The following is a 26,698-nucleotide window of genomic DNA, read 5'->3' as shown; positions in this document are numbered from 1 at the left end:
TTACGCTCAGTGTTGGTACAGTACATCAGTTCGGTTCGTTCGTGAGCGCTCTGTTTGCTGGCTTTCTCGTTTTCCTCATTATTGACGCATCTCGTTTTCCTCATTATTGGAACATCGTTGCGTATCTACCAACAGTCTTCTGCAATGTGCAGTGGAAGAGGTGGTATTGTTCAGACAGTCGTTGTACCCGGCAATGTCATTACTTTCTGCCAGTTTCAGTTGACTAGGAGCACTTTAATCTTTAACTGGGGAGGTGAGCATTCATAACATAACTAGGGGCGTGGGGTATTCACAGCACCCTACATAAATACGATGCTGAGGTTTTGATTTTTCTTAAGTTGTTTATTATACAATAAATATTGCGTTTAGTCTTTTATTAATTCATTTGAGTACAATTTTAATCACTAAGGTACTCGAATAATTATCCGTAGCTGATAAATCAATAGCCTGTGTGAAATGGTTTCAAATGTTCGTATGCATACTATTTTTCAAATTAATCAAATCAGAAAAGCTTTAACCATTTTAAAATTATAGAGACATGTTAACAGAGAAAGTAAGAGACATATTTATATAACTTAAAACAATCATTCATGTCAAAAGCCTAGAGAAAAATCACATTTCAACACTGAACATTTTCATCATCACTGGAAGAAGATTCTGAAATGATACATTTACTGCAGATGTTTTTCATATGATTTAAACACGCAAATTGGTTACACTTGCAACAGAAGAACTTGGTTTTTGTCAGCATTTCTTGGACAAACTGTGTATCTTCCTGATGTGCGTTTATTACTTTGAACTGCTGGAATAAACTATTCCGTATTTGAGATCTTAGCTGCCTTCAGCCGGATGGATCTTGGTACAACCCAGTTTGAAGCTCTTTTTAAAACCTGAGGATGCCCAAACTCCTGCCCCACATGTCTTATAAACTGCCTTCTTTCCACAGCAAAACTGCGGATGTTGCTCTTCATTGTAACTTGAGCGTTAATGCAAGCACTATCTACCATCCGAAAGAACACCGCTAATGGGCATCGTTTTGTTCTTCTTCCTACAGTGTATGTTGCACACAACTTGTCAACTCCGCCTTTTGTAAGGTAGTACAAAGTAATGATCTCAGGATTCTTTCTGTCACCTGTTGTAGTGTCAATACTCTTGGAATTTGGATACATTGTTGACAGCAGTATTACATTTTTACCTTTTTTAGGAACATATGAAAGGCAAGTGTTGTCCCCTCTTTGTCAGCAAAAATTGTATTTGCAGTTTCTGTCCCTTTTATGACAGTCAATTCAGTAGGAAACTGAGGCTTATTTTTTCTCATTGTGCCAACAAATGTTAGCTGCTTTTTCAGTAATTCTTCAGCAAGCAAGATACTAGTGTACCAGTTATCTGTAGTTATGTTTCGTCCAGTTCCTTGAATCTCCTCAGTAAGTCTCAAAACGACGCCTTTACCTGAATTAGAAACTTGGAAAGGCCCTTCAGGCTGTTTTCCAGCATACACTTCCATATGAGATGTATACCAAGTCCTTGCAATACATAATGTCTGTATTTTCATTCCGTATTTAGTTGGTTTGCTTGGAATATACACCAAACAGGTTCATTTACCTCTAAAGAGAACCAGTTGTTCATCAAGTGTGGTATAACTTCCAAGGCTGTTTGCATTTCTGCAGTTTTCGTTGAACAAGGTGAATACTTCCCGTACTGCAGCCATTTTATCCAGTTCCTTACGTTGCCCCCTATCATGAATATTATCAAATCTCAAACACCTCATAAGGAACAAAAATCTGTCCAGTGACATAATAGTGTGAAATATTTCTACTCCTAGTCCCTGTGAAGAAAACAGATCTTATAAGTTCATTTTAGCTGCTCTATAAGAACCAGAAATTATAAATATTCCAATGAAAGATCGTATTTCTATTACATCTGTTTTCCAGCATCTATTTTTGTTCTTGTAAAAGGCCTCAATGCGATCAATATAAAGGCTGGTGCACTCTTCTATTGAGCGAATTATTTGCTCATTTGAACACATCAAAGCATTCTACAGCAGTCTTGCAGCCTTTAGCAATTAGTCTAGTACCAGGAAGCTGAATTACTACATTTTGCTTCCTTGTTCTGATATTATTAGGCTCAGGTATAGTCATCCATTTAGTTACTTTATCCCTACCAAGCATAAACCTCTCCGGTGTTGTTGGAAAGGAAAAAGCCGTATCTTCACTAGCATAGTCATCAGATTGATCACTAGGGAGTTGCATGATCGCTGTCTTTGCGCTGTTCTTCTTCATTGTCATCCGAATCTTCAAACTCTGGAATCTCACAGTCTTAACCTTCATTAAAAACTTCCTCCAACAGCCTTCTAAGACGTTTTTGCTCTTCCTCATACGACATCATTATGTACACCGCTTAACACAAAGTCGCACTATTAAGTAGGTGGGGTGTTATCAGCACCGCAGCATTTAAAACTTGTTGTGTACAGTGTTGCGTACTTTTAAACACTTTAAAACACGAACAACGGTTTCGCAACCATGTGCATACCTTAAGGTAAAAAGGCGCTCAACAGTGTGACCAACATGCTTCACTAAATACCAGTAAAATTTTACACCTTGGGTGCTGTGAACACCCCACATCCCCAGTTAAAGGCTGAGATGCTGTAACATGATGTGGAACAAACGGTATGTGTCGTTAACACTAACGAAACGATTAATGTAATCGAGGCGAGTGAGAAAGACAAACTCTCTGTGTGCGAAATTATGTTGCGTTCCAAATGCGGTAAAACACAAATTTATGAAACGTTAAGAAACAAGGAAAGATCCGGGACGAATGGATGAAAGGGAACGAGTAGCTGAAAAGAAAGGCGAAGATGACCGGAAATGAAGAAATGAACTAAATATTGTGTGAATGGTTCGTAAGTGCGCAGGTAAAAAACTTACCTTTGCCTAGACCCATGTTGCAGAGTTAGGCTCTGAAAGTCGCTAAAGAGCTTGGAATTACGGAGTTTAAGGCATCCATAGGATGGCTGGATAGTTTCAAAGCTAGGCACAACATCGTGTGGAATGAAGTGTGTGGGGAAGCTAAAGACGTGCAGGAAGTGTAGCAACAGAGTGGAAGACAATACTGTCTAACTTAATTGTGAATTATGATCCGAAAGACGGGTTCAGTGCCGATGAAACGGGACTGTTTTAACGTGCGCTGCCTTCAATGTCGCTAGCAGCTCTAGGTGAAAAGTGCAGCGGCGGAAAAATGTCCAGGGAAAGACTCACTGTACTGTTGTGTGGAAACATGTCAAGTGAAATGGAGAAACCACTAGTGATTGGAAAGGTGGCAAAACCGCGCTGTTTCAAAAATAAGCTTCCAGCAACTTGGCGAAACAATGAAAAGGCGTGGATGGTGAGTGGTCTTATGGAAGAATGGCTGGGCTCTTTCAATGCCAAAACGAAAAAAGGAAATCGCCAAGTTCTCCTTTTCCTAAACAATGCAACCTGCCACCCGACAGTAACGTTATCAAACGTGAACTTGGCTTAGTTCCCTCCATGTTCAACCAGCCCCTCATAACCCATGGACCAGGGGTTATTTATACACATCCAAATGAAATTATAGGCTATTACTGATGCAATCTCTTATTCTTCATTGTTGAAGAAGCCGAAAGTGCGTTAGCTCTTGCACGGTCAGTTTCTGCCCTGGGTGCAGTAAATTGGATTGGCTTGGCAGTAAAGGAAACAAAACCCGAAACTGTCACCAAGTGCTTCAACAAAGCGGTGTTGGGGATCAGGAACAAGACTCCGGTGGCCGTCGAAGTTCAAGAAAATGCAGCAGCAATTGCTGAATTAATGAAAATGCGAAACATTTCATGTAGTGCAGATGATTACATCCGATGTGATGGCTTTGTCAACTCACTCCACCTTCACTTGAGCAACAGGTTTAATAGACAGCCGCAACACAGGATGATGAAGAAACAAAGAAAGAAGAGGAGCAAAATGATGTCCCTAGAAAAATTAATACGCCTGAAGAAGCCATTGCACGCATAAAATGGTTCAAATGGCTCTGAGCACTATGGGACTTAACTGCTGAGGTCATCAGTCCCCTAGAACTTAGAACTACGTAAACCTAACTAACCCAAGGACATCACACACATCCATGCCCGAGGCAGGATTCTAACCTGCGATCGTAGCGGTCGCGCGGTTCCAGACTGAAGCGCCTAGAACCGCTTGGCCACTCCGGCCGGCTTGCACGCATAAACGATGTTACGCAATTTGCAGCAGACACAAATTCTCCCAACTTGTTGGAAGTATTGTATGGTGCAAATAATTGCCTAGAAAAAACATTTGTGAACAGGAAATTAAAACAAGTTTCCCTCCTTGATATGTGACGAAAAAAGTTAAATATAAAGCAAATAAACTTGGGAATAATGTATTTGTACATACAATAATAAATGAATTTAAAAGTCGAGTAAAAATATAGAAATGCCGTGTTATTTATCAATTAGTGTAATAGTCCCGTGTCCTATTGTCGAATATACAGTAAATGAATATCTACTGTGCTGTAGTGAAGGTACGTAAATACAGTACATGCCTAATTAAAAATTTTTTCCTGTACATTTGTGCATGAAACCTGACAAATTCTACGTAGCCCAGTGACTTTTGTGTAATCCGCAAAACTTGTCTAATTTGGAAAATTATTTTAGTCCCAGGCGATCCCGTTTCGAGCAAGTTTTACTGTGTTAGACAGAGGAAGAAGTTAGGCAAAACATACATTGAACTGAAAAGAAGCATTCATCGTGCTGACCAAATCAGAAATGGAAACTGTATTTTCAGAGGCTTTTCGTCTAAAACTATTTAGCAAAATCGGTTCAGGCCTTCAGATGTTAACTATCACCTAAAATCTGTGTTCAACATTCTGCTTTCGTTTTAGGGAAGCCGTGTTGCGTGTAAACGTAGTAAATGTAGCTACAGCATGGGATGATCGCCACCTTGTTCGCATGATGATAAAGCGCGTTTACACGGGCAGAAGTTTCATATTACCGATCACATCAGTTGCTGCCACATGTTCAGCAATGTTTGCAGGAGTACATATCTGGGCCACTATTGTTTACACGAGCCACAACATTGCTCAGGCGAAAAGAGTGAGCGGATCTCCTGCTTTTGCGATCACTAGGATAATAGCAAAATAGTTAACAATATCAAGATAGTTCGGGTAAAGTAAATGCGTTCTTTTTTTAGCTAGGCTGTCTTCCGAGTGGCACCGACAACGGTCGCCAGACGCAGTCGCCAGAGGCCATCCGATAACGTCGGCTGACCGCTTGGTCACAGTGCGTCCGATACCCCCCCCCTTTTTTTTTCATCTATGAGGGTAGTTAGTCACCTTTTTGGGCAGGATGGATGCCACGACGCCTCTGTGCCTGGAAATGAGTGTTGCACTGCGGCTTTCGCCCTTAAGAGGACGCCTAATGCATCTGAATGAGCTGTATCTGTCTCGAAAAGAATATAGGGAGTGCTGTGCACTTTTTTCTCAGTTATCGGAGTAACGAGACAAGTTTTAACACACACTGAAGAGCTAAATAAACTGGTACACCTGCCGAATATCGTGTAGGGCCCCCACAAACATGCAGAAGTGCACAACACGATGTTGCATGGACTCGACTAACTTGTGAAGCAATGCTAGAGGGAAATGACTCCATCAACCCTGCAGGGCTGTCCCTAAAGCTGTAAGAGTACGAGGGGGTGGAGACCTCTTCTGAACAGCATGTTGCAAGGCATCACAGATATGCTCAATAATGTTCATGTCTGGGGAGTTTGGTGGGCAACGGAAGTGTTTAAACTAAGAAGTGTGTTCCTGGAGCCACTCTGTAGCAATTCTGGACGTGTGGGGTGTCGCATTGTCCTGCTGGAATTTCCCACGTGTCACCTGTCAGTGTCGTATCTAGACGCATCAGGGGTCCCATGTCACTCCAACTCTACACGCCCCACACCATTACAGAACCTACACCTGCTTGAGCAGTCCCCTGCTGACATGCAGGGTCTATGGATTCATGAGGTTTTCTCCATACCCGTACACGTCCATCCGCTCGATACAATTTGATACGAGACTCGTCCGACCAGGCAACATGTTCCAGTCATCAACAGTCCAATGTCCGTGTTGACGGGCCCAGGCGAGGCGTAAAGCTTTGTGTCGTGCAGTCATCATGGTACACGAGTGTTCTTTGGCTCCGAAAGCTCATATCGATAATGTTTCGTTGAATCGTTCGCACACTGACTCTTGTTGATGGCTCAGACTTGAAATCTGCAGCAGTTTGCGGCAGGACTGCACTTCTGTCACTTTTTTAAATGGTTTTAGGGCGCAAAACTGCTAAGGTCATAAGCGCCCATTCTGTAGCTTAGGGAAGGGTAAAAAACTGAATGTTAAATCAGCAGCAATGAAGCGAAACGGAGGGAAACTAAAAGCGGAAGGAAATCTTAGAAAACTACTATTGAAGGGGGGGGGGGGTTCATGTCCCCAAAAAAAGAGCTTCAAATGACCGATGTCATCTCACTGACACTGATAAATTCAAGGACGCGATCGGCTGAGCGCCTGTCATCTAGAAGGGAAGACATATCAGGCGACGCTGTAACCGGGCGCGTAGCGGATTAAAATAGGGGCACTGACGTTAAAAGTGTCTCACCGTCCACAGCTGAGACCAGTGGGGACAAAGTGGGGGAGGATCGCCAAAAGATGTCGATGGCTAAAAAGACAGTATCCTATCCGGAGTCTAGTTAAAATTATCTCCTCCCGACGACGAAGCCGGGAGGAAGAGGCCCAAGCACAGGGGAGAGGTTTTACGTCCCGTAATTTATTATCGGGAAGCGCAGACCAATGTGTGTGCCATAAAAGAGCAACACGACGCCATAAAAGGCTCTGTAGATCGGCTAAGGGAACCATGCAAACAGCGGGCAGAGGAAGAGAGACTGCAGCCTTGGCCGTTATATCGGTTGCCTCGTTTCCGTGGATTCCAACGTGCCCTGGGATCCAGAGAAATGACACTGTGACGCCCCCCAAGTGGAGCAGGTGGAGGCAAGTTGAACGGTTTTCTCCAGTCGTCGTTGGTCTCTTTTTTTTAGATCTTTTTCCGGCCGCAGCGATGTCGGAAATTTGATGTTTTACCGGATTCCTCATATTCACGATACACTTATGAAACGGTCGTACGGGAAAATCCGCACTTCATCGCTACCTCGGAGATGCTTGTCCCATCGCTCGTGCGATGACATAACACCACGTTCAGACTCACTTAAATCTTAATAACCTGCCATTGTAGCAGCAGTAACCGATCTGACAATTGCGCCAGACACTTGTTTTATATTGGCGTTGCCGACCGCAGCGCTGTATTTGAGTACATATACCTATACCGATTTCTTTGGCGCTTCAGAATTAGGATTCTCTGAAAGATCTTTTGCTAATGTCTGACGGTGGAAATTATATTTTACGCTCCTCAATAATTTGCTTAGGAAGCATTTGCCCAGAGTGCGGTGGACTGAGTTATATCTTGCACTCCTTTTTCGGAGTTATATCTTGCACTCCTTTTTCGGTTTACAGGTAGTAACTCTAAGGACTTATTTGAACTAGCAAACATAAAAATCCCCCTTGTGTTCATGGCACACGTCTTACATTTAACAACCATTACCGTTGCAGTTGCATAATCCCAGTTCTCCTGGTAAGTATACTTAAAATGCTGAGCCTGTCTGTCGCAAAGTGTTCTAAAACATTCCTGTCAACTGGGGACAGTCGAAAAAGTTGTTCGATTTTCGAGACAGTTATGGGAGAATGCCTTCAGCAATGTTACGTGAGACTCTTATGTTGGTGGGAAATTTGCAAATACCCCTGGCGAAACTACGTAAACCCAAGTAACATTCAATTATTAGCACATGACCATGGTATTTCACTGCTAACAAACGTATGTAGCGTATTTGCAATATTTAACTACTGTTGTAACTGAATCTGGTTGCTCATATGAACACTTAATTACTAACCTGCGTCCTATTTTAATGAGGTAGCCTGATTCTGTTTCTAACTCACCAGACTTAATACTTCTATTGAAAAAAATGGAACTTTTTAACCCAGATTTCGACCAGACTCCAGAACACAATTTTTTACTGGAATTTTAATATATTCATAAAACGATAAGACACTGTACAGCACATGCCTTCTCCAAATTATGACCACTGCAATAACTGCCTCGTCATTTTGCACATGCAGAGTCTCCAATTATCATCACACGCAAGCTACATTAGTGCTACTACTGACACTTATGAAATGCGGAAATTTATCACTGTAGATAAATATGCATATAATGAATTTTACTTCTGAATTAAAGAAGTCTTATTCTGCTCCATATTCTTGATTTTGTCCAGTATTCCCGTGGTTGTTGCCATGTTAATCCTTTCTCCTCCGTGATAGTCTTCCAAGTTCTAATGTGTTTCCTCGGAAGCATCAGCTTGTAATAGCAACAGAAACTTAAGAAGATGCTTAGGTTCTGTTCTTTCCAGAGCCCACCTTTAAATTCACGTTTTATTGTAAATAAAATTGTAGAGTTCGTCCAACAAAAGTACTACTGACTGGTTGGTTTTAACTGTTCCAGTCATAAGTGAAACTACACTGGTGTGCAAAATTTAAGGACGAAAGTAACTTTCGCATGATGTGTCACTGCTAAGTAACGTTGTTTAATCAAAAATGGCTCTGAGCACTATGGGACTCAACTGCTGTGGTCATAAGTCCCCTAGAACTTAGAACTACTTAAACCTAACTAACCTAAGGACAGCACACAACACCCAGCCATCACGAGGCAGAGAAAATCCCTGACCCCGCCGGGAATCGAACCCGGGAACCCGGGCGTGGGAAGCGAGAACGCTACCGCACGACCACGAGATGCGGGCGTTTAATGAAATCTGGACCATACGTAGAAAGAACTGGTACAATATAATAAGGCAGCTAAAGGAAATACGCAATGTGGTGAACGTAAAGGACACTGTTCTTGCCGGCCGGAGTGGTCGAGCGGTTCTAGGCGTTTCAGTCTGGAACCGCGCGACCGCTACGGTCGCAGGTTCGAATCCTGCCTCAGGCATGGATGTGTGTGATGTCCTTAGGTTAGTTAGGTTTAAGTAGTTCTAAGTTCTAGGGGACTGATGACCTCAGATTTTAAGTCCCATAGTGCTCAGAGCCATTTGAAACATTTTTTGAACACTTTTCTCCTAAGACAAAAATTACACTTGAGTCGCCGCTATGCTGGACATGCCCTTATTATACGGCGAGAAGTGCGAACACTTATGCACCCAGGAACACTGTTGAACACGATCGTTTTGGTAGTCCAGATGCTATGGAATGGGGAGGCATAATGTTGCACGGGCGTACTGACCTCCAAACCTTTGAACAAGGTGCAGTCATCGGTCAATATTGTTATCACATTGCACTCCTTCCCCATTCCAGGGGTGCATACTGCCCTGACTTGACTTTTATTGATGACAATGTGTGACCGCATCGAAGAGCGCAGGTGGAGGAACTGTTGGAACTAGAGGATATTCGGTGAATGGACTGGTCTGACCGTTCCCCCGATTTTAATTCCATCGAGCATCTATGGGATGCGGTAGAGACGTATTGCTGCACGTCCACATTCACAAACGACCATTCTGCAGTTGACCGCGCTGGTGGAGGAATGGCACGCCATCCCACAAGAACTCCTTACCAACCTTGTGCCATCATGGGTGCTCGTTGCAGGACACGCACTACTGTCCGTGGTGATCGCACACGCATGAAGAACCATGTAATGCCTTTTGTAATGACTGGGGGACCATCATGAATTGCGGCGACTTAGTGCTGTTATTGTCTTTGAATACGAGGGGCGTTCAAAAAGTCCGTGCAAAGTCCGAGAGATAGCACCACCGGCGCGTATCGAGGTCATCTTTAGTTAGCAGTATCTTTGGAAAGAATGCACACCAAGTTTCAGCTGTATTGGTCTATTTCTTTGTGTTTGGCATTCGTGTGAATCAAGGAAGTCGAGTGATTGTCACAAAATGGACGAAAAAGAATTTCGTGTGGTGATTAAACATTACTTTATGAAAGGCAAAACGTCTCAAGAGACTGAAGAGAAGCTTGATAAACATTACGGTGACTCTGCACCTTCGATTAGAACAGTTTATAAGTGGTTTCAAAATTTTCGGAGTGGCCATATGGGCACAAGTGATGCTGAACGTTCTTGACGCCCTGTAGAGGTTACAACTCCAGAAATCATTCATAAAATCCATGATATGGTGGTGGATGACAGAAGAGTTAAGGTGCATGACATTGTTAGTGCTGTGGGCACCTGGAATGAACGGGTACATAATATTTTGCATAAACATTTGGACATGATGAGTTATGCGATTGCTCACGCTTGACCAAAAACGGAATCGTGTGAAGTGTTGCAAGGATTGTTCGCTGCTGTTCAGGAAGAATCCGCAGGCTTCAGGAAGAATCGTCACTGTGGATGAAACATGGACACATTACTATACTCCTGAGACCAAACAACAATGTAAACAATGGTTTACCAAGGGAGAATCTGCACTTAAAAAGGCAAAGACCATTCCTTCAGCCGGAAAGGTTATGGCGACTGTCTTTTGGGTTTCGCAAGGGATAATCCTCATCGACTATCTGGAAAAGGGTAAAACTATTACAGGTGCATATTATTCATCCTTATTGGACCGTTTGAAAACCGAGCTGCAAGAGAAACGCCGGTGATTGGACCGCAAAAACATCCTTTTCCACCACGACAATGCACCAGCACACACCTCAGCAGTTGTGGTCGCAAAATTAATGGAAATAATTCACATCCCCCCTATTCTCCAGACTTTGTTCCCCAATTTGAAGAAATGGCTGGCGGGACAAAGATTTTATTCAAACGAGTAAGTGATTGCAGCAACTAATAGCTATTTTGCAGTCTTGGACAATTCCTATTATTCGGAAGGGACCAACAAATTAGGACAGCGTTGGACGAAGTGTGTAAGTCTAAAAGGTGACTATGTCGAAAAGTAAAAACGGTTTACCCCAAACACGTAAGTAGTTTTTATTTTTGCACGGGCTTTTCAAACGTCCCTCGTAAAAGTGTCACCTGTAGCCGCGCTTAGTGGCCGCGCGGTTTGAGGCGCCACGTCACGGATTGCGCGGCCTCTCCCGCCGGGGGTTCGAATCCTCCCTCGGGCATGGGTGTGTGTGTTGTTCTTAGCGTAAGTTAGTTTAAATAGTGTGTAAGTCTAGGGATTTGGTCCCTTAGGAATTCACACACATTTGAACATTTTTTGTCATCTCCACTTGTCTCCTCGCGTATTTCTGTCAATTACCTTCCATCAATTACCTTCTGTATCAGTTTTTTCTATGTATGGCCCAAGTTTCATCGAAGAATGTTACATACATGTTGTGCACACCAGTGCAGATTCAAGCTATAATTGAGGAGAAGCACAGACGTTAAAAAATTAAAAAAAAAACATGAAAGTTATCATTACGATGTAGTCTGAAATAAAGTTTTGTGCATCATAGTTGTGAAAACTCTGTACTTGACGGTTATAACCGACATCTCTGCCAATGTACGAACACTAGCCTCTTCACAATAGAATGACAAGCCCTCATCGGCTTGACTGGGAGCAAGTCAAACAATCTCGTGCTATTCCTGCAGCTCCTGAGACTGACGGTTGTGATATTTTTTTTTCATAGCTTGATGATTCGTCTTATAGATTGAACGCATCATTCCTTCTTTATCTGTTTGCTGCGAGGTTGATTAACACTAGCCTCTTCATGTTACAGGTGCCACTAAGGTAATGGTAAAGCTGCCATCAACACGAAGATCGGTTTTAACACCACATTCATTCACTAGGCTTGCTTCTATTAGACATGGTATGCCCATTGCCTTCCTATAATCTACCTATTTAGTTGTGTGAGGACGTACAGTTTAACGCGGATTCCGAACCAGGTTCAATTGGCATTTTCCACATCAATAAACGCTGCCAGAAGTGAAAAGTTGCATATTTAAAGTCCTTGGACTGACTAGGGTATTACCGAAGACCTCTGGGTCAGTAATCTGGAACTTTAAAAGAGCCACCGAGTGACATGTGCAATTAAGTAGTGAAAAATGCTATCGTCTAAACAGAAACCTTCGGTGAGGGTGGGGTGTAGGATTGGTTGGGGAGATCCCGACAGTTTGGGCCGCCGTGAATGTAGTGAAATGGTCTTAGGAGCTTACCTTAGGCGATGGCACGACGCTGAAGGTATTCATAATGCGGTCGGGGTACTCCTCCCTGATCTTGGCAATGAGCAGCGTCCCCATGCCGGAGCCGGTGCCGCCGCCCAGAGAGTGGGTCAGCTGGAAGCCCTGGAGGCAGTCGCAGTTCTCCGCCTCCTTCCTGACCACGTCCAGCACGGACTCGAGCAACTCGGCGCCTTCTGTGTAGTGACCCTTCGCCCAGTTGTTGCCCGCGCCGCTCTGTCCGAACACGAAGTTGTCCGGACGAAAGAGCTGGCCGAAGGGGCCAGATCGTACTGAGTCCATCGTTCCAGGTTCCAAGTCCACAAGAATGGCACGTGGCACGTATTTTCCTCCTGCGGTAACAAAGGCAAAAATACTGTATAGTGAAAAAGTAGATTTACTTACCAAAAGTAGTATATCTTTAACGAGCTAAAATTGTATTTCGTTCAGAACTAAATTATCATTAGCCAACTACGTAAAGAGAAATTTTACTAAATATTCACAAAGGTTGGCATTACATTTTACGTCGAAGATTCCCCTTAGCTTAATAATGCTTTGACAAGCGATAAACTAAAGCGTCCTACCGCCGACTAGGGGAAGTAAATGCTCGTCTTAGTAAAGTATAAGGGAGGAACTCTGTCGTGTCCTTCTAAAAGGAAATGGGGTCTAGAAGGATGTTCGATACGAGTTGTTGACTTTGGTGAGTGCCGTAATTCCATAGTGTCACGTCACCGTTTGGTGTATATCTTCACAGTTTAGAGAAGAAGGAAGGTCAGCGTTGGTCGTAACATTGATGGTTTATTGACAGCAAAATCGATTTTCAATCACATAATGATCATCTTCAGTGCTGTGATGTACAAATTAAACTCATAGGCACTGGTATCGAGTTATTATCAGTAACCAAAGCTAATAAACGATCATGGTTTGTTGAGTGTTGTAAAGCCAGATAACGTGAAAGACAAAAAGGAAGAAAAACTGGTTGTTGTGACACTATTCTGTAGCTTAGCCCGACCTCTAGATAGCAGTTTGGTAGTGACAATTAAAAAACCTGGTTGGGGTCACAATCTGATCTGATCTGAAGTTTCGCCCGAGATCTAGGTTAGGTTGCAAGGTAACAATTTGATCGTGAGTTCGCGAACCCAAGGAAATCAATATACTAAGATAACCTGGTTTTGGTGACAGACTAACCTGTTTTCTTTTTTCTTTTTTTTTTATGGTTTTAGGGCGCAAAACTTCAATGGTCATTAGCGCCCAGACTACGTTAGGAATGCACCGCCAGGCACAAGTTTAAAACAGCAGACTAACCTGTAGCTTAGCACGTTTGAAGAGGAAAAACCGAGGACTCACATCGAACTTCCCTCTATATCCAGGAATTATACCTACTTTTGCCTTGAGTACTTTAGGTGAACTATCCGCAGCTCGTGGTCGTGCGGTAGCGTTCTCGTTTCCCGCGCCCGGGTTCGATTCCCGGCGGGGTCAGGGATTTTCTCTGCCTCGTGATGACTGGGTGTTGTGTGATGTCTGTAGGTTTGTTAGGTTTAAGTAGTTCTAAGTTATAGGGCACTTACGACCATAGATGTTGAGTCCCATAGTGCTCAGAGCCATTTGAACCATTTTTTTTTTAGGTGAACTAGAGGAGGCCTAAATTTGTTCTCGGATGCGAGTTTAGAGGGCTTGCAGCTGCATTATCTAGCAAACTTACAGAACAGAGCAATTGTTAAATCGTCTATTATATAAAGTAATGTCAATAAATTAATCCTTATTGATAGTGTCGTGCATGTTGAAAAACTACAGAAAAATGCTTTCCATATAGAAGTTGTTCGGGTTTTGAGATCGGCATGTGTTTATGCTTCATAATATTTCTCTGGCTTCAGAGGCCAAAACTGTCAAATGCAGTAGCTCCGTAAACATAAGCTCTAAACAAGACGCTATGTGCTATTTTAATAAAGCACTATAACCAAAGGCATACTCAACGAAGGGCTGAAGACGGAAGCTGCCTCTTCCCCCTAAAAAGAGAAGAAAGTGCGCAAATCAAACTCGCTTCCTGCCCTGCCGAACAACCAGACCTATGAATTCCGTACCACTTGAAAACCAAGGCATATAACAGATGCTGAATAGAAGTAAGTTTAACCAGACCCATCTCTCGTGAAATCACACACTTATTTCATCACAAATGAAAAATATTTAAAATAATATTGCCCATACTCACTATTCATGTACCTGAAGAATCTGGAGCTAACAAACAATGGAATAAGCAAACCTTGAATAATAAAATTTTTGAAGTTCAGTATTTTGGTGAAATATCAAAATCTTTCGAAATTGTTCACATGTGTGTGAAATTTTATGGGACTTAACGGCTAAGGTCATCAGTCCCTAAGCTTACACACCACTTAACCTAAATTAACCTTAGGACAAACACACACACCCATGCCCGAGGGAGGACTCGAACCTCCACTGGGACCAGCCGCACAGTCCATGACTGGAGCGCCTCAGACCGCTCAGCTAATCCCGCGCGTCTTTCGAAATTAATGCAAACGTGAGGGAGAGGGATGGTCTATCTCCATTTTTATTCAATTGCGTTTTGGAGAAAGTAAAACGAGTGGAGAAAAAGAACAGAAGAAGAGGCAATACATAAAGTGAAACTTGGAAGAAAGAGTTTGGGAACCTTGAAACTGACTGCTTAATTTTCGCTCATGGTTTAGCAATCTTACAAGAGAACCTACCATAAGCACCGAAAGTGATAAACATACTCCAAGAAGTAGCAGAAAAAAGTAGCAGGAACAGCTAGATCACAAATTTCGTTTGACAACATTGTATACATGACCAACGGGTTAAAGCTGCACCAAAGTATGTGGAATCATAATACAGGGCTATTACGAATGATTGAAGCGATTTCATAAATTCACTGTAGCTCCATTCATTGACATATGGCCACGACACACTACAGATACGTAGAAAAACTCAAAGTTTTGTTCGGCTGAAGCAGCACTTCAGGTTACTGCCGCCAGAGCGCTCGAGAGCGCAGTGAGACAAAATGGCGACAGGAGCCGAGAAAGCGTATGTCGTGCTTGAAATGCGCTCACATCAGTCAGTCATAACAGTGCAACGACACTTCAGGACGAAGTTCAACAAAGATCCACCAACTGCTAACTCCATTCGGCGATGGTATGCGCAGTTTAAAGCTTCTGGATGCCTCTGTAAGGGGAAATCAACGGGTCGGCCTGCAGTGAGCGAAGAAACGGTTGAACGGGTGCGGGCAAGTTTCACGCGTAGCCCGCGGAAGTCTACGAATAAAGCAAGCAGGGAGCTAAACGTACCACAGCCGACGGTTTGGAAAATCTTATGGATAAGGCTAAAGCAGAAGCCTTACCGTTTACAATTGCTACAAGCTTTGAATTTTCGGCGCGGTTGCAACAACTCATGGAAGAGGATGCGTTCAGTGCGAACTTGTTTTCAGTAATGAAGCAACATTTTTTCTTAATGGTGAAGTGAACAGACACAATGTGCGAATCTGGGCGGTAGAGAATCCTCACGCATTCGTGCAGCAAATTCGCAATTCACCAAAAGTTAACGTGTTTTGTGCAATCTCACGGTTTAAAGTTTACGGCCCTTTTTCTTCTGCGAAAAAAACGTTGCAGGACACGTGTATCTGGACATGCTGGAAAATTGGCTCATGCCACAACTGGAGACCGACAGCGCCGACTTCATCTTTCAACAGGATGGTGCTCCACCGCACTTCCATCATGATGTTCGGCATTTCTTAAACAGGAGATTGGAAAACCGATGGATCGGTCGTGGTGGAGATCATGATCAGCAAGTCATGCCATGGCCTCCACGCTCTCCCGACTTAAGCCCTTGTGATTTCTTTCTGTGGGGTTATGTGAAAGATTCAGTGTTTAAACCCCCTCTACCAAGAAATGTGCCAGAACTGCGAGCTCGCATCAACGATGCTTTCGAACTCATTGATGGGGACATGCTGCGCCGAGTGTGGGAGGAACTTGATTGTCGGCTTGATGTCTGCAGAATCACTAAAGGGGCACATATCGAACATTTGTGAATGCCTAAAAAAACTTTTTGAGTTTTTGTATGTGTGTGCAAAGTATTGTGAAAATATCTCAAATATTAAAGTTATTGTAGAGCTGTGAAATCGCTTCAATCATTTGTAATAACCCTGTATATAGACGAATAATCCAGCCTGATTCTCTGGACAAAGCAGCTAACATAAATAGACAGAAAAGACTGAAATTCCATTCCACTTAACAAAGAACATTTACAACAGATATTCCTCATCTATTAATACAAAACTGAGGAACTACAATGTGATGATTAAAACCGGGTGTCTTTAATCCCCGAATGCCTTACCATGGACACAGCCTAACAGTTAAGAATGGAAAAGAAGTAGAAAAGAATAATTCGAAAATGTTTGGGTCCAAAGTATGAAAATGGGATTTGACAACTGAGAAGCAGCAATGGAGTGTATGAAAAACTTGGAATAGATACACTGAGAAGGTGGAGGATTACATTTCACGGTCACTGAAAAAGAATGGATAACAAGCTACCAACAAAACAATCCAAATTCTTTCACAAAATCCGAATTTCATGGTTTATAGAAATTAAGAACGATATACAGGAGTTAGGAATAACAGACAGCCTAAGACATAGAAAACAGACATGAATTCAGGGAAAAGAGACAAAAAAAATCAAGAGTTTCCAGAAGAAAACACAAAAGCTTAGAAGAAAGACATGGGCAGAAGAAAGAACAACAGAGAGCAAGCAAGAGTGATTGAAATATTGGAATTCCAGAAAAAGGAAAAGAATATGATGTCATAATTCAGTTGTTTCAGGTCATCCTGAGTTAGACAAATTCGAATAATAATAACAATGATAATAATGACAATTGTCCATGAATATACACTACTTAAATGCTGTTAAGAAGCAAATCTAGATTTTCTTTTGGGGGGGGGGGGGGGAGGATATAATTGATAGTCTTTTACACCCGTTCGTACCTCAAGAATGTGGTTTTGGAAGGAGTCACCAGTTTCTTGCGGTGAGAAAATCGCTGTCGACGCATATTTTCTTTGTCATAAGAAACAAAAAGTAGTCGTTACGCCATATATTAGGTAATGTGATACTGATATGATATTGTTTTATATGCTATGTGGCGGCTGGCATTGTCATGGGGTGAACGATGTGACGCTTTCCGATGTTGTTTCTAATTTCATGAATTAATGGGGAAAAACATATTGTACATCACTGAGTACTAATTGTTCGACTCTCTAATACAATGGTTGCGACACGTCCAGCGCAACCAAAGAAATAAATAAGCGGCATTTCCAAACACCAAAACAGTTGATTGGTGCTTAGTTTACTGCTTGTAAGAATATGTGCAAGTTTTCTCTGCTGAAACTGCATTTTTTCCGAACAGCGAAATGTTCTTGCAGAATCGAATGCCCCAACGGCCTACTTAAGTAGATATTCGCGAAATTCATCACTGCAGTAAACACGACGAAATTCTGCAAACCAATAGTGGCCGAGCGGTTCTAGGCGCTACAGTCTGGAACCGCGCGACCGCTACGGTCGCAGGTTCGAAATGGTTCAAATGGCTCTGAGCACTACGCGACTTAACTTCTGAGGTCATCAGTCGCCTTGATCCCTAGAACTTAGAACTAATTAAATCGAACTAACCTAAGGACATCACAAAGATCCATGCCCGAGGCAGGATTCGAACCTGCGACCGTAGCGGTCGCTCGGTTCCAGACTGTAGCGCCTAGAACCGCATGGTCACGCAGGTTCGAATCCTGCTCGGGCATGGATGTTTGTGATGTCCTTAGGTTAGTTAGGTTTAAGTAGTTCTAAGTTCTAGGGGACTGATGACCACAGAAGTTAAGTCCCATAGTGCTCAGAGCCATTTGAACCATTTTTTTTTTTTAACGAAGCGATTCGAAGCATTGTCATCCAGCGGTAACTTTTACGAGAAATTCCGATTTTTTTTTCAAAATTAAAGTGTATTTGAATACTTACGCTACACAGACTCCTCGGCCAATATTTTGGGCTGCCATTGTTTTAATAATATTAAATGTCAAATTTTAAAACTGCAGTAGCGTAGCATCACAATAGCACCATCTACTGCTGTGCTTGAGAAAGACTCGAACGGGTCCAGAAGCTTACGTCACGGCTTGAGAAACCTCGGTTTCTAATCGATCTTTCGGTGGCCTCACAACCTAGCGACATCTGTTGGTATTATCTCCACGTTGGGACTTGTCACTGTATTTTATTCCCGTGATCGCAATTTCAGACAGTATAATATGGTTTATTTCTTTTATTAGATATTTAATTCTTGATTAATTTTCTTTTTTTTTTGTTTCATCTTAAATGGTATCACTTTTTTAAGCTGATTAAAAGCTGGTAATACATTCACCAGTTATTCTAATATGAGCCTACTTGGCAAATCATGAAAATCTCTGCCGGCCGGAGTGGCCGAGCGGTTAAAGGCGCTACAGTCTGGAACCGCACGACCGCTACGGTCGCAGGTTCGAATCCTGCCTCGGGCATGGATGTGTGTGATGTCCTTAGGTTAGTTAGGTTTAAGTAGTTCTAAGTTCTAGGGGACTTATGACCACAGCAGTTGAGTCCCATAGTGCTCAGAGCCATTTGAACCATTTGAGAATCTCTAATAATCGAATAAAATATTGCACTGTGTCCGCATACACGTAATATATATATTTTTTAAGGACAACGTTTTGCCACTGATTGTTGGCTAAAAAATGGTTCAAATGGCTCTGATCACTATGGGACTTAACATCTGTGGTCATCAGTCCCCTAGAAGTTAGAATTACTTAAACCTAACTAACCTAAGGACATCACACACATCCATGCCCGAGGCAGGATTCGAACCTGCGACCGTAGCGGTCGCACGGTTCCAGACTGAAGCGCCTAGAACCGCTCGGCCACACCGGCCGGCTGCTGCAAAACCTATTTCATATGGTAGAAACTACGATGCGTAATAAACAGCACTGTCACTGTTGTGCTCCATAAACAAGATCAATTGTTCTTAGCTGAGATGCTCGAGAACTGTCAAAAAAAAAAAAATACCAACAGTGTCGCGCTCGCTGACATCCGTGTGAATCAACCACACATCGTAGCCTCTAACAGCAAGACGAATTTTGACTCGACAAATAAAGTTCATTTATAAGGTAAAAACGAAAGTGTGTTTACTTTCAAAGCAGAATTCTTCAAATATCTTCAAGGTAATATCTATACAGTTCAGTCGATCGATTAAGAAACGAGACACTAAAAGGAGTGCATGAGTGTCACTATTCGAACTATGTGAAACGCAGACTGGCTGTAGGCAGTAGCAGGGAAAGCATTTCTGAAAGAAAAAAAATCTTAGCATCGGATATAAACTGAAAGGTCAGGAAGTCTTTTTCGAATGTATATGTCTGGAGTGTAGGCTTGTAGGTAAGTTAAACGTGGACGATGAGCAGTTCAGATAAAAGGAGATCAGAAGCTTTTGAAATGCGGTGCTGCTGTAAGAATGCTGAAGATTAGGTGGATGGAGAGAGTAACTAGTAAGAAGGTGCTAGATCGAATTGGGCAAAAAAGGAATTTATGGCATAGCTTGAGTAAAAGAAGGGATTGGTAGATAGGACGCAACGTGAAGCACAAATAGCCAATACGGTAGTGGAAGGAAGTGTGGGCGGTAAAAACTGCAGAGGCAGATCACGATTAGAGTACAGTAAACAGCGTGAAATGGACGCAGATTGTAGTAACTATCCAGAGATCAGAGGGCTTCAGTAGGATAGATTAGCATGCAGAGTTGCATCAAAGTAGTCTTCGGACTGAAGATCACAACACAACAGAAACATATTTTAAGTTAGTATGCATTGCAAACGAATTTTAAATTGTGAGAGATACAGAGCTTATTCAGCTTTCCCCCCGTCGGTCTACATTGGCAGAAAATAAACATGTTTTGTAAATCTTTTTTTGAGCGCTCGACGCCCTAATTCTAAGGCAACACTAGCGGGAACACTTAAAGTTGTTAGTCTGACTGCTGTTAATTTTAGTGATCTGACATAGCTGGGTGTAACACTGTAGGAACATTTGCGTAATGATTGTCTTATATTACTTCCTCCGCACTCTACTCTCTATTATACGCAGGTTGGAACTTAAATAGTGGCAACACTGCTGTGGTGACACTATGCAATGGAATCTACTATTGTCACTTACAGCACACGTTGTTGACATACTTACCTTTTCCGAGCAAATGGACTCGCCCGTCCCATGTCACCGACGTGCGCACAATCGAGGGAAACAGTCACTTGTGAGCGAGCAGTCTAAGGTAACGGTACCACTAAGTTTTCGAAACAGGAACAACAGAGTTGGATCAAGATTGAATGTGCCAGCACGACAGTGTCATACCGTCAATGCACAGTATTAATGTTCGTTTTTGGAGCATCACCTGCGACCAGCTTTGCGAAAGAAGTGGCGACACTTTCTGCGCAACCCACCCAATCATCTTGCACGACAATGCGCGGGCGCGTATAGCGCAAGCTGAGGCTGCTATGTTCGGTCGATGGGACTGGGAAGTACTGTATCATCCACCATACTCCCCGGACTCCGTGTGACTTTGATTTGATTCCGTAGATGAAGGAACCACTTCGCGGCATTCGCCTCAGAACTGTTCCAGAGATTCGACAGGCAGCAGACCGCTCCATTCGCACCATCAACAGAACAGGCGGTGTACTACGCCTTCCACATCGCTGGCAACGGGTTCTGCACAACGCTAGTGACTACTTTCAAGGGCAGTAACAGGTGCAAACATGTAACTCTTTTGTATCGGTTGTGAATAAATAGTTGCCACTATTTATGTTCCAACCCTCGTAAATCAAGAAAAGTTAATATGCAGTACAGATGCCTCGCTATTTAAGACGGTAGCATTTGAAGTTCCGTATCCTAGGTATGGATTCACGTATGACCATGGCCATTTTCTCCAACGACGTATCCAGCTATTTCGGGCACTTCCTTCTTTCTGAGAAGGGGGACATAAAATTTAAATCAGTATACCTTTCAAAGGATGTCCCTTGTTTTAGAAATACATAACTGAATGGTTTGCGTGAGCTGCATTTCTGAAGTGCTGCACGGCTTTTGAAATTCCATTACTCGTTAGCTTGTTGAATTTTAAATGCTTTTTGAGAGTTTTGCAACATTCGGAAGTTTTTTCGTGCCTATATTGCGACAAATATCGCCTCCATCCTCTCTGAATTATCACCAACTGAACTGCTTTCGTTTTCGTAGATTCATAATGCGATTAGAGCTACTCACTGAATTTAAACAGTATCTGAACTGTTGTTTATAATTTGCAATAAATGGAAAACGCGGAACTGTGATAAGTAGTCCATTTAAATTAACAGTAAAAGCTCGGAGACACTAATAGCGGTTTTTACATCTTAGTTAGAGGCAAATGCAACCCAATCTGGAACAGCCAGTCACACGACTATCATACGATGACTGTGACGTTGGCAAATGGTAGCAGGCGACACTGGAACTATTTCAATGTTGTCATGAGACTTGACTATCAGAAAATTATGTTTGCTTGTGACGCCACTCTTGCTTACTGATCAGACAACCACAATCGTACGGATCGGCAATGCCGCAGTGGGACTTCCTGCCTTGTAAAAACAGCTAACAACTGACTAGCAGCTTGAGGTATATGGTGACTAGCAAAGATAACGTCACTGAACAGTAGAAGCATTTTTCCTGTGTATACTAAATAACTTAAAAAGGGACGTAGTAAAACATTTTTGATTAATGCACAGTCAGCTTTACTCTAGCCACCATCGGTTAAATTTCATAATTTGGTAAAACAGGACTGTACCTCCGACGTGAGTGAGTCTATGAAAAACGGACCACTCATGCTATTCTAGAAAGAACGTGCCTCGACTTTGCGTAACATGCAATGTGGCTGTATGTTTTCTAAATATAACTAGACAGCAGAATATAAACGAACTTATCAATATCTACCAATTAATTTTGGAAATTTACCTGCTGCTTCATTGTAGTAGACATTTATGCGTTCCAGCTGTAAATCGGAGTCGCCGTTGTAAGTGCCGGTGGAATCTATCCCATGTTCGTCAGATATTACCTCCCAAAACTGAAACAAATCAACAATATTACTACTTTAATTAACGACACACTGGAGATGTATCTTAAAGTGAGTCAGTGGAAGCCGAGTTTATTACCTTTGCACCAATCTGATTTCCGCATTGCCCGGCCTGGATATGTACAATTTCACGCATTTTTTTGGTGGTTTAGAGTTCGAAAAAAATAATAAATTTAAATGGGGGAGATGGGGTTGGGAGTAATGCACTAGAAAAATTTTGATCTGATGTGGGCCAAGTCTGACGATGTTTTAACACATTAAACAATAGAAGCGCCGCAAGAGCTATTGGCGCTTGAATACAAAAGAAAATGTATTACAGGAATCTCAGCCATTCTGCCGAAACAGAGCACAGAGAGATGTTTGATTATTCATTTTGAGGAATTTTGTACAGGTTTTCAAAATGCTAAACATATTTAACATTCAAATTAAGGGGATAACGACGGAACTATTTTATGACGTCATTAATTGCGGATAAATTCTGGTCCCAATTGTTAGAATAACGTCAAAGAATAGATATAACGCAGAATTTTCTTAGGACTGTCGGTAACATTAGTTAAATTTGCATAATTGACTCTTAAAAATATTTACATCAGTGTTGGCTCATCTCTTCAACATTTTTATTAAACGTTAATAGGTTATTTCTGCGTGCATATTATATTTCATACATTTTATACATGCCTGAAGTGTTGTATATAGGTGAACCGCGAGCATTACCAGGAAGCTAAGTGGATAAAATTGTTTTGTGGGCTTATCTGTTCAGTAATGGTTCTAATGCAGACTTGTTCTTACATGATGGTACATTTGATGATATGTTCATGCGAGAATAACATTTGCGTTGATACACTGCTCGCGATTATTGCTATAATTTTGCTCCTCCGGAAAGAAACGTGGAATCAACAGTTGTTTGAATTTACGCCCTTCTTGCTTGTTACTCGAATCTTAAGAACGATAGGCACAAGTAATATCTGAATATGGAAAGTTTGTTTGCAAGTCACACTATTTAGCGCGTAACGGTAAGCACTAAAACCGCGGATTTTACTGATAGTCCTTTTCAGACTGACAAATAAGAAACAAAATAGCTCAAAGGCTCCTCGTCGTAACAATGTTTTTCTATTAGCTTCATTCCCGAGATATTTTATTTCAGTGATATCACGTTGTTCGGATGAGAAAACAATTTCTTACGGTGCATGTAGTAAGTATGAAGAAGTGCTTTAGGGGAGAAGAGCTAGAGTTTTCACATACTTCGACGGCCTGGTCGTTAAGAGACGAAGTTCTTATTCGCTCAATAAGAAAAATAATTTCTATGGCATTTGTCGAAAGTGATTTAGAGAAAATAGGAAAGAAATTGTTTCAGGGTGATTAGACGAGGGTGGATATCTTGGCCATAACAGTAGATGTAGTTTTCAATAAGAAGAAAGGATATTCTCTTAGGCAGGTTATCTTAGATATAACACTCTGACGGCCACAGTCCTGTAGGAAAGTGCAATGTTTTTCTACATGGCTTAGCGAAAACAATTGTTTATTGCTTTAGGCATTTCTTAGATAATGTAGTAACATATGTATTGTTTGTGAAGATGGGTGGGTGGTGGTTATGTCCAAAGAATAAAAAGAAGATCCTGGCAAAGTTGTGTAGGGAGAAATAAATGTAAGAACTTAAAAACGTAAATAACAGAACTACAGTTGCTGTAGGATCGAGAGATTCGTGGTAATCACAGCAGTAGCATAATATTGGGATGAGGAATAGAATTACCTGACAGAAAAGAAAGACCGCCATTTGTAGCATGCATTCAAAAGATTCTTACCTGGTCGGCAGGGACAGTGGTTTCTCCCGCAGTGAGAGAAGGGGTGGCAACTTTTTGTGTATCTCTATTAACAATGCTACAATAACATTGAACGTTCTAGATCTGGACTTACGTTATGGACGTTTCACTTCTTTTCTCTAACTTTGATCAAGGCAGTGTTCAAAAGTCTTTTCCAGCATGATTTATTGTTTAAAATTTGTAGTTGTCGGAAATCAGACCAGCTCTACAAGTTTATGACACATGCATCTTTGCGATTACTAAAGCAGGAGCAGTTCGATGGTTATATGCAGGGTGTCCCACACGTTTAGGGACAAAATTACGCAGACAGTTGAGGATCATCAACTGAATTTTTGAAGTAAGGTATCAATGATCAGAAAATGTATTTGAGGCGGTACGAGGTCTTGAATGTGCAATGCTGCTTTTATTTCAAAACAAGAGCACCTGGCTGGTCCTTCGACGTTGGTGGTGCCACCGTGATAAAACGGTACAAAATCGTCTGTGATGTGTGTGCGGTGGAAGCCCTGTTTACACTTCACAACGCGCTATTGTAGACGGAGCATTAGCCGTTCCAGAAGCTTACAGACATGCATTTAGTGCGTGATGCAGCAGGTTTTAATACGCGGAAAGCTGAACGAATCTACAGAGAGAGAGGTTTTCAAGCAGGGCTCTAATTAGAAGAAATTTATCGACTTAGGCGGAAATTTACAAGAAACTGGGTTGCTCAAATTACTGAGAGCTGTCGAGGGTTCTTTCGAGTTGTTCTCTCGGTATAATTTGAGGAAACGAGATTGGACTGTGTGGGAGATTTGACAATAAGCACTCGTAGGCGTGCCTGTGAAGTGGAGCAGCAAATACACTCCATCATTAACAACAGGTACAAGCAACGGGACCTATTGATTTTGAGCCCAGAGTTCAATTCTGTCAATGGACTTTGTTGCACTGCTTGCACTGAGACTGGTTGTTGTAAATTTGAACATTAACTATAATCCTAAGTTGCTGCTATAACGTGTCAGTTGTTTATCAAAATGAAAAGCTAACTTTACCGTGTATTAGTTTACAATACTCTATATCTGTAAAATTTTGAGGCGAAACTCTGGGGGCACCATATAGAACAGTCTCTCCCCGTTCAGCAACCGCGCTTCCCACGTAATACGTAACAATACTCAAATCGGTTTACCTTGGTGTCCTAATGAGAAACACATAAAACGTCCCAAACAACCCTAATTTATCACAAAAGAGTACATGAGCTCGTTTTAGGAACGCAATACAGCAATGAGAATAATGAAGTTTAATGGACTTACGATACAATTGCATAAAAGAGTCTACTTTCGAGCTGCCGTTAAATTTTTGTAATTGGTCGCAGTGTGTGCGCGAAAAACTTGGTGTTTCGCACTTTTGCGTATGTAGTGATGCAGTTACAAATTATAATTCTCGAAAGACATGAAAATTAAGCAAGCTAAATGTTTGGTCGAGGATGACGACAGCCTTACACTATCTGATCAACACTGTCCGCATACGATTTGGAGGACATTAATATGGAATGTGTCCACCTTTGGGACTGATGACCATAGATGTTAAGTCCCATAGTGCTCAGAGCCATTTTGTCCACCTTTAGTGTTTATGACGTTATGAATTCTACTGGAGACACCTACTTGGACAGCTCTAGAGGGGTTTAAATGTCCGTGATGTATTTGCTACTCAGGTTACTTCCAGTGACTAGTCGATGTTCGAAGTCAAAGTTCCCCTGATCGCCCCATTCTCCTGTTACTGGTTCTGTACTAACAACACAGTAATCCTCGCCTGCTTTTATACTGGCGAGTCCGTCTCTCGCAACATCAAAAATAATTATTGTTGCTTCGCACATCTAATTGTTCCTTTCACGTAGTTCTAATACCCTGACTACCTCGGCTCCTCTGCGCCATATACTTTAAAATGCGTCGTTGTTGTTCTGTACTCAAACCTCTCTTGGTAACACTGTACCATGATTTAGAGAGCAATAAACAATGTTTGGAAGGTAGTTCAGAGTCTCCAGTTAGCTGGCTGCAGAAAGTGGCACCCTTGCCGACGGACGAAGTTCCGACGGCGCACGGCAGATGGCACTACATGCCTGGATGTTGATTCCCGGCCACGTGACTGTCAGCCAGGACTTTCGTGAAAAAGCAGCATGGTAAGATAAAATGAGATGCAGCAAATCGGTGCAGATCATGAAAGGATATGTTGGTATTAATTCTTTTGTTGTTTCATTATTTCGCTTCAGAGGCAGACAGCGTATTCTTGTGCTGTGAAAAACCGATTGACGGATTCGGAAAAGTAATAAAATGGTTCAAATGGCTTTGAGCACTATGGGACTAAACTTCTGAGGTCATCAGGCCCCTAGAACTTAGAACTACTTAAACCTAACTGACCTAAGGACATCACACACATCCATGCCCGAGGCAGGATTCGAACCTGCGACCGTAGCGGTCGCGCTACAGTCTGGAACCGCGCGACTGCTACGGTCGCAGGTTA

At 42.1% G+C, this 26,698-nt stretch overlaps 1 protein-coding gene across 1 annotated transcript in view; it reads right to left on the bottom strand.

The window, feature by feature from the left end:
* LOC126088401 (tubulin beta chain-like) overlaps positions 1 to 26,158 on the bottom strand; it is an 87,716-nt gene extending 61,558 nt beyond the window's left edge. The window contains exons 1-4 of the mRNA XM_049906541.1: positions 26,146 to 26,158; positions 22,468 to 22,526; positions 22,271 to 22,379; positions 12,227 to 12,582 (exon numbers count right to left, since the gene is read on the bottom strand). Of these exons, the coding sequence (XP_049762498.1) occupies positions 12,227 to 12,582; positions 22,271 to 22,379; positions 22,468 to 22,524 (522 nt within the window). The 5' untranslated portion in view covers positions 22,525 to 22,526; positions 26,146 to 26,158. The remainder of the gene's footprint in view (positions 1 to 12,226; positions 12,583 to 22,270; positions 22,380 to 22,467; positions 22,527 to 26,145) is intronic.
* Between the last annotated feature and the right edge of the window lie 540 nt (positions 26,159 to 26,698).

This window comes from Schistocerca cancellata, chromosome 6 (assembly GCF_023864275.1).
Source record: "Schistocerca cancellata isolate TAMUIC-IGC-003103 chromosome 6, iqSchCanc2.1, whole genome shotgun sequence".
In the NCBI taxonomy this organism is placed as follows: Eukaryota; Metazoa; Arthropoda; class Insecta; order Orthoptera; family Acrididae; genus Schistocerca; species Schistocerca cancellata.
Note: the sequence above shows the minus strand (reverse complement) of the source record. Positions and strands in the feature narration are given on the sequence as shown.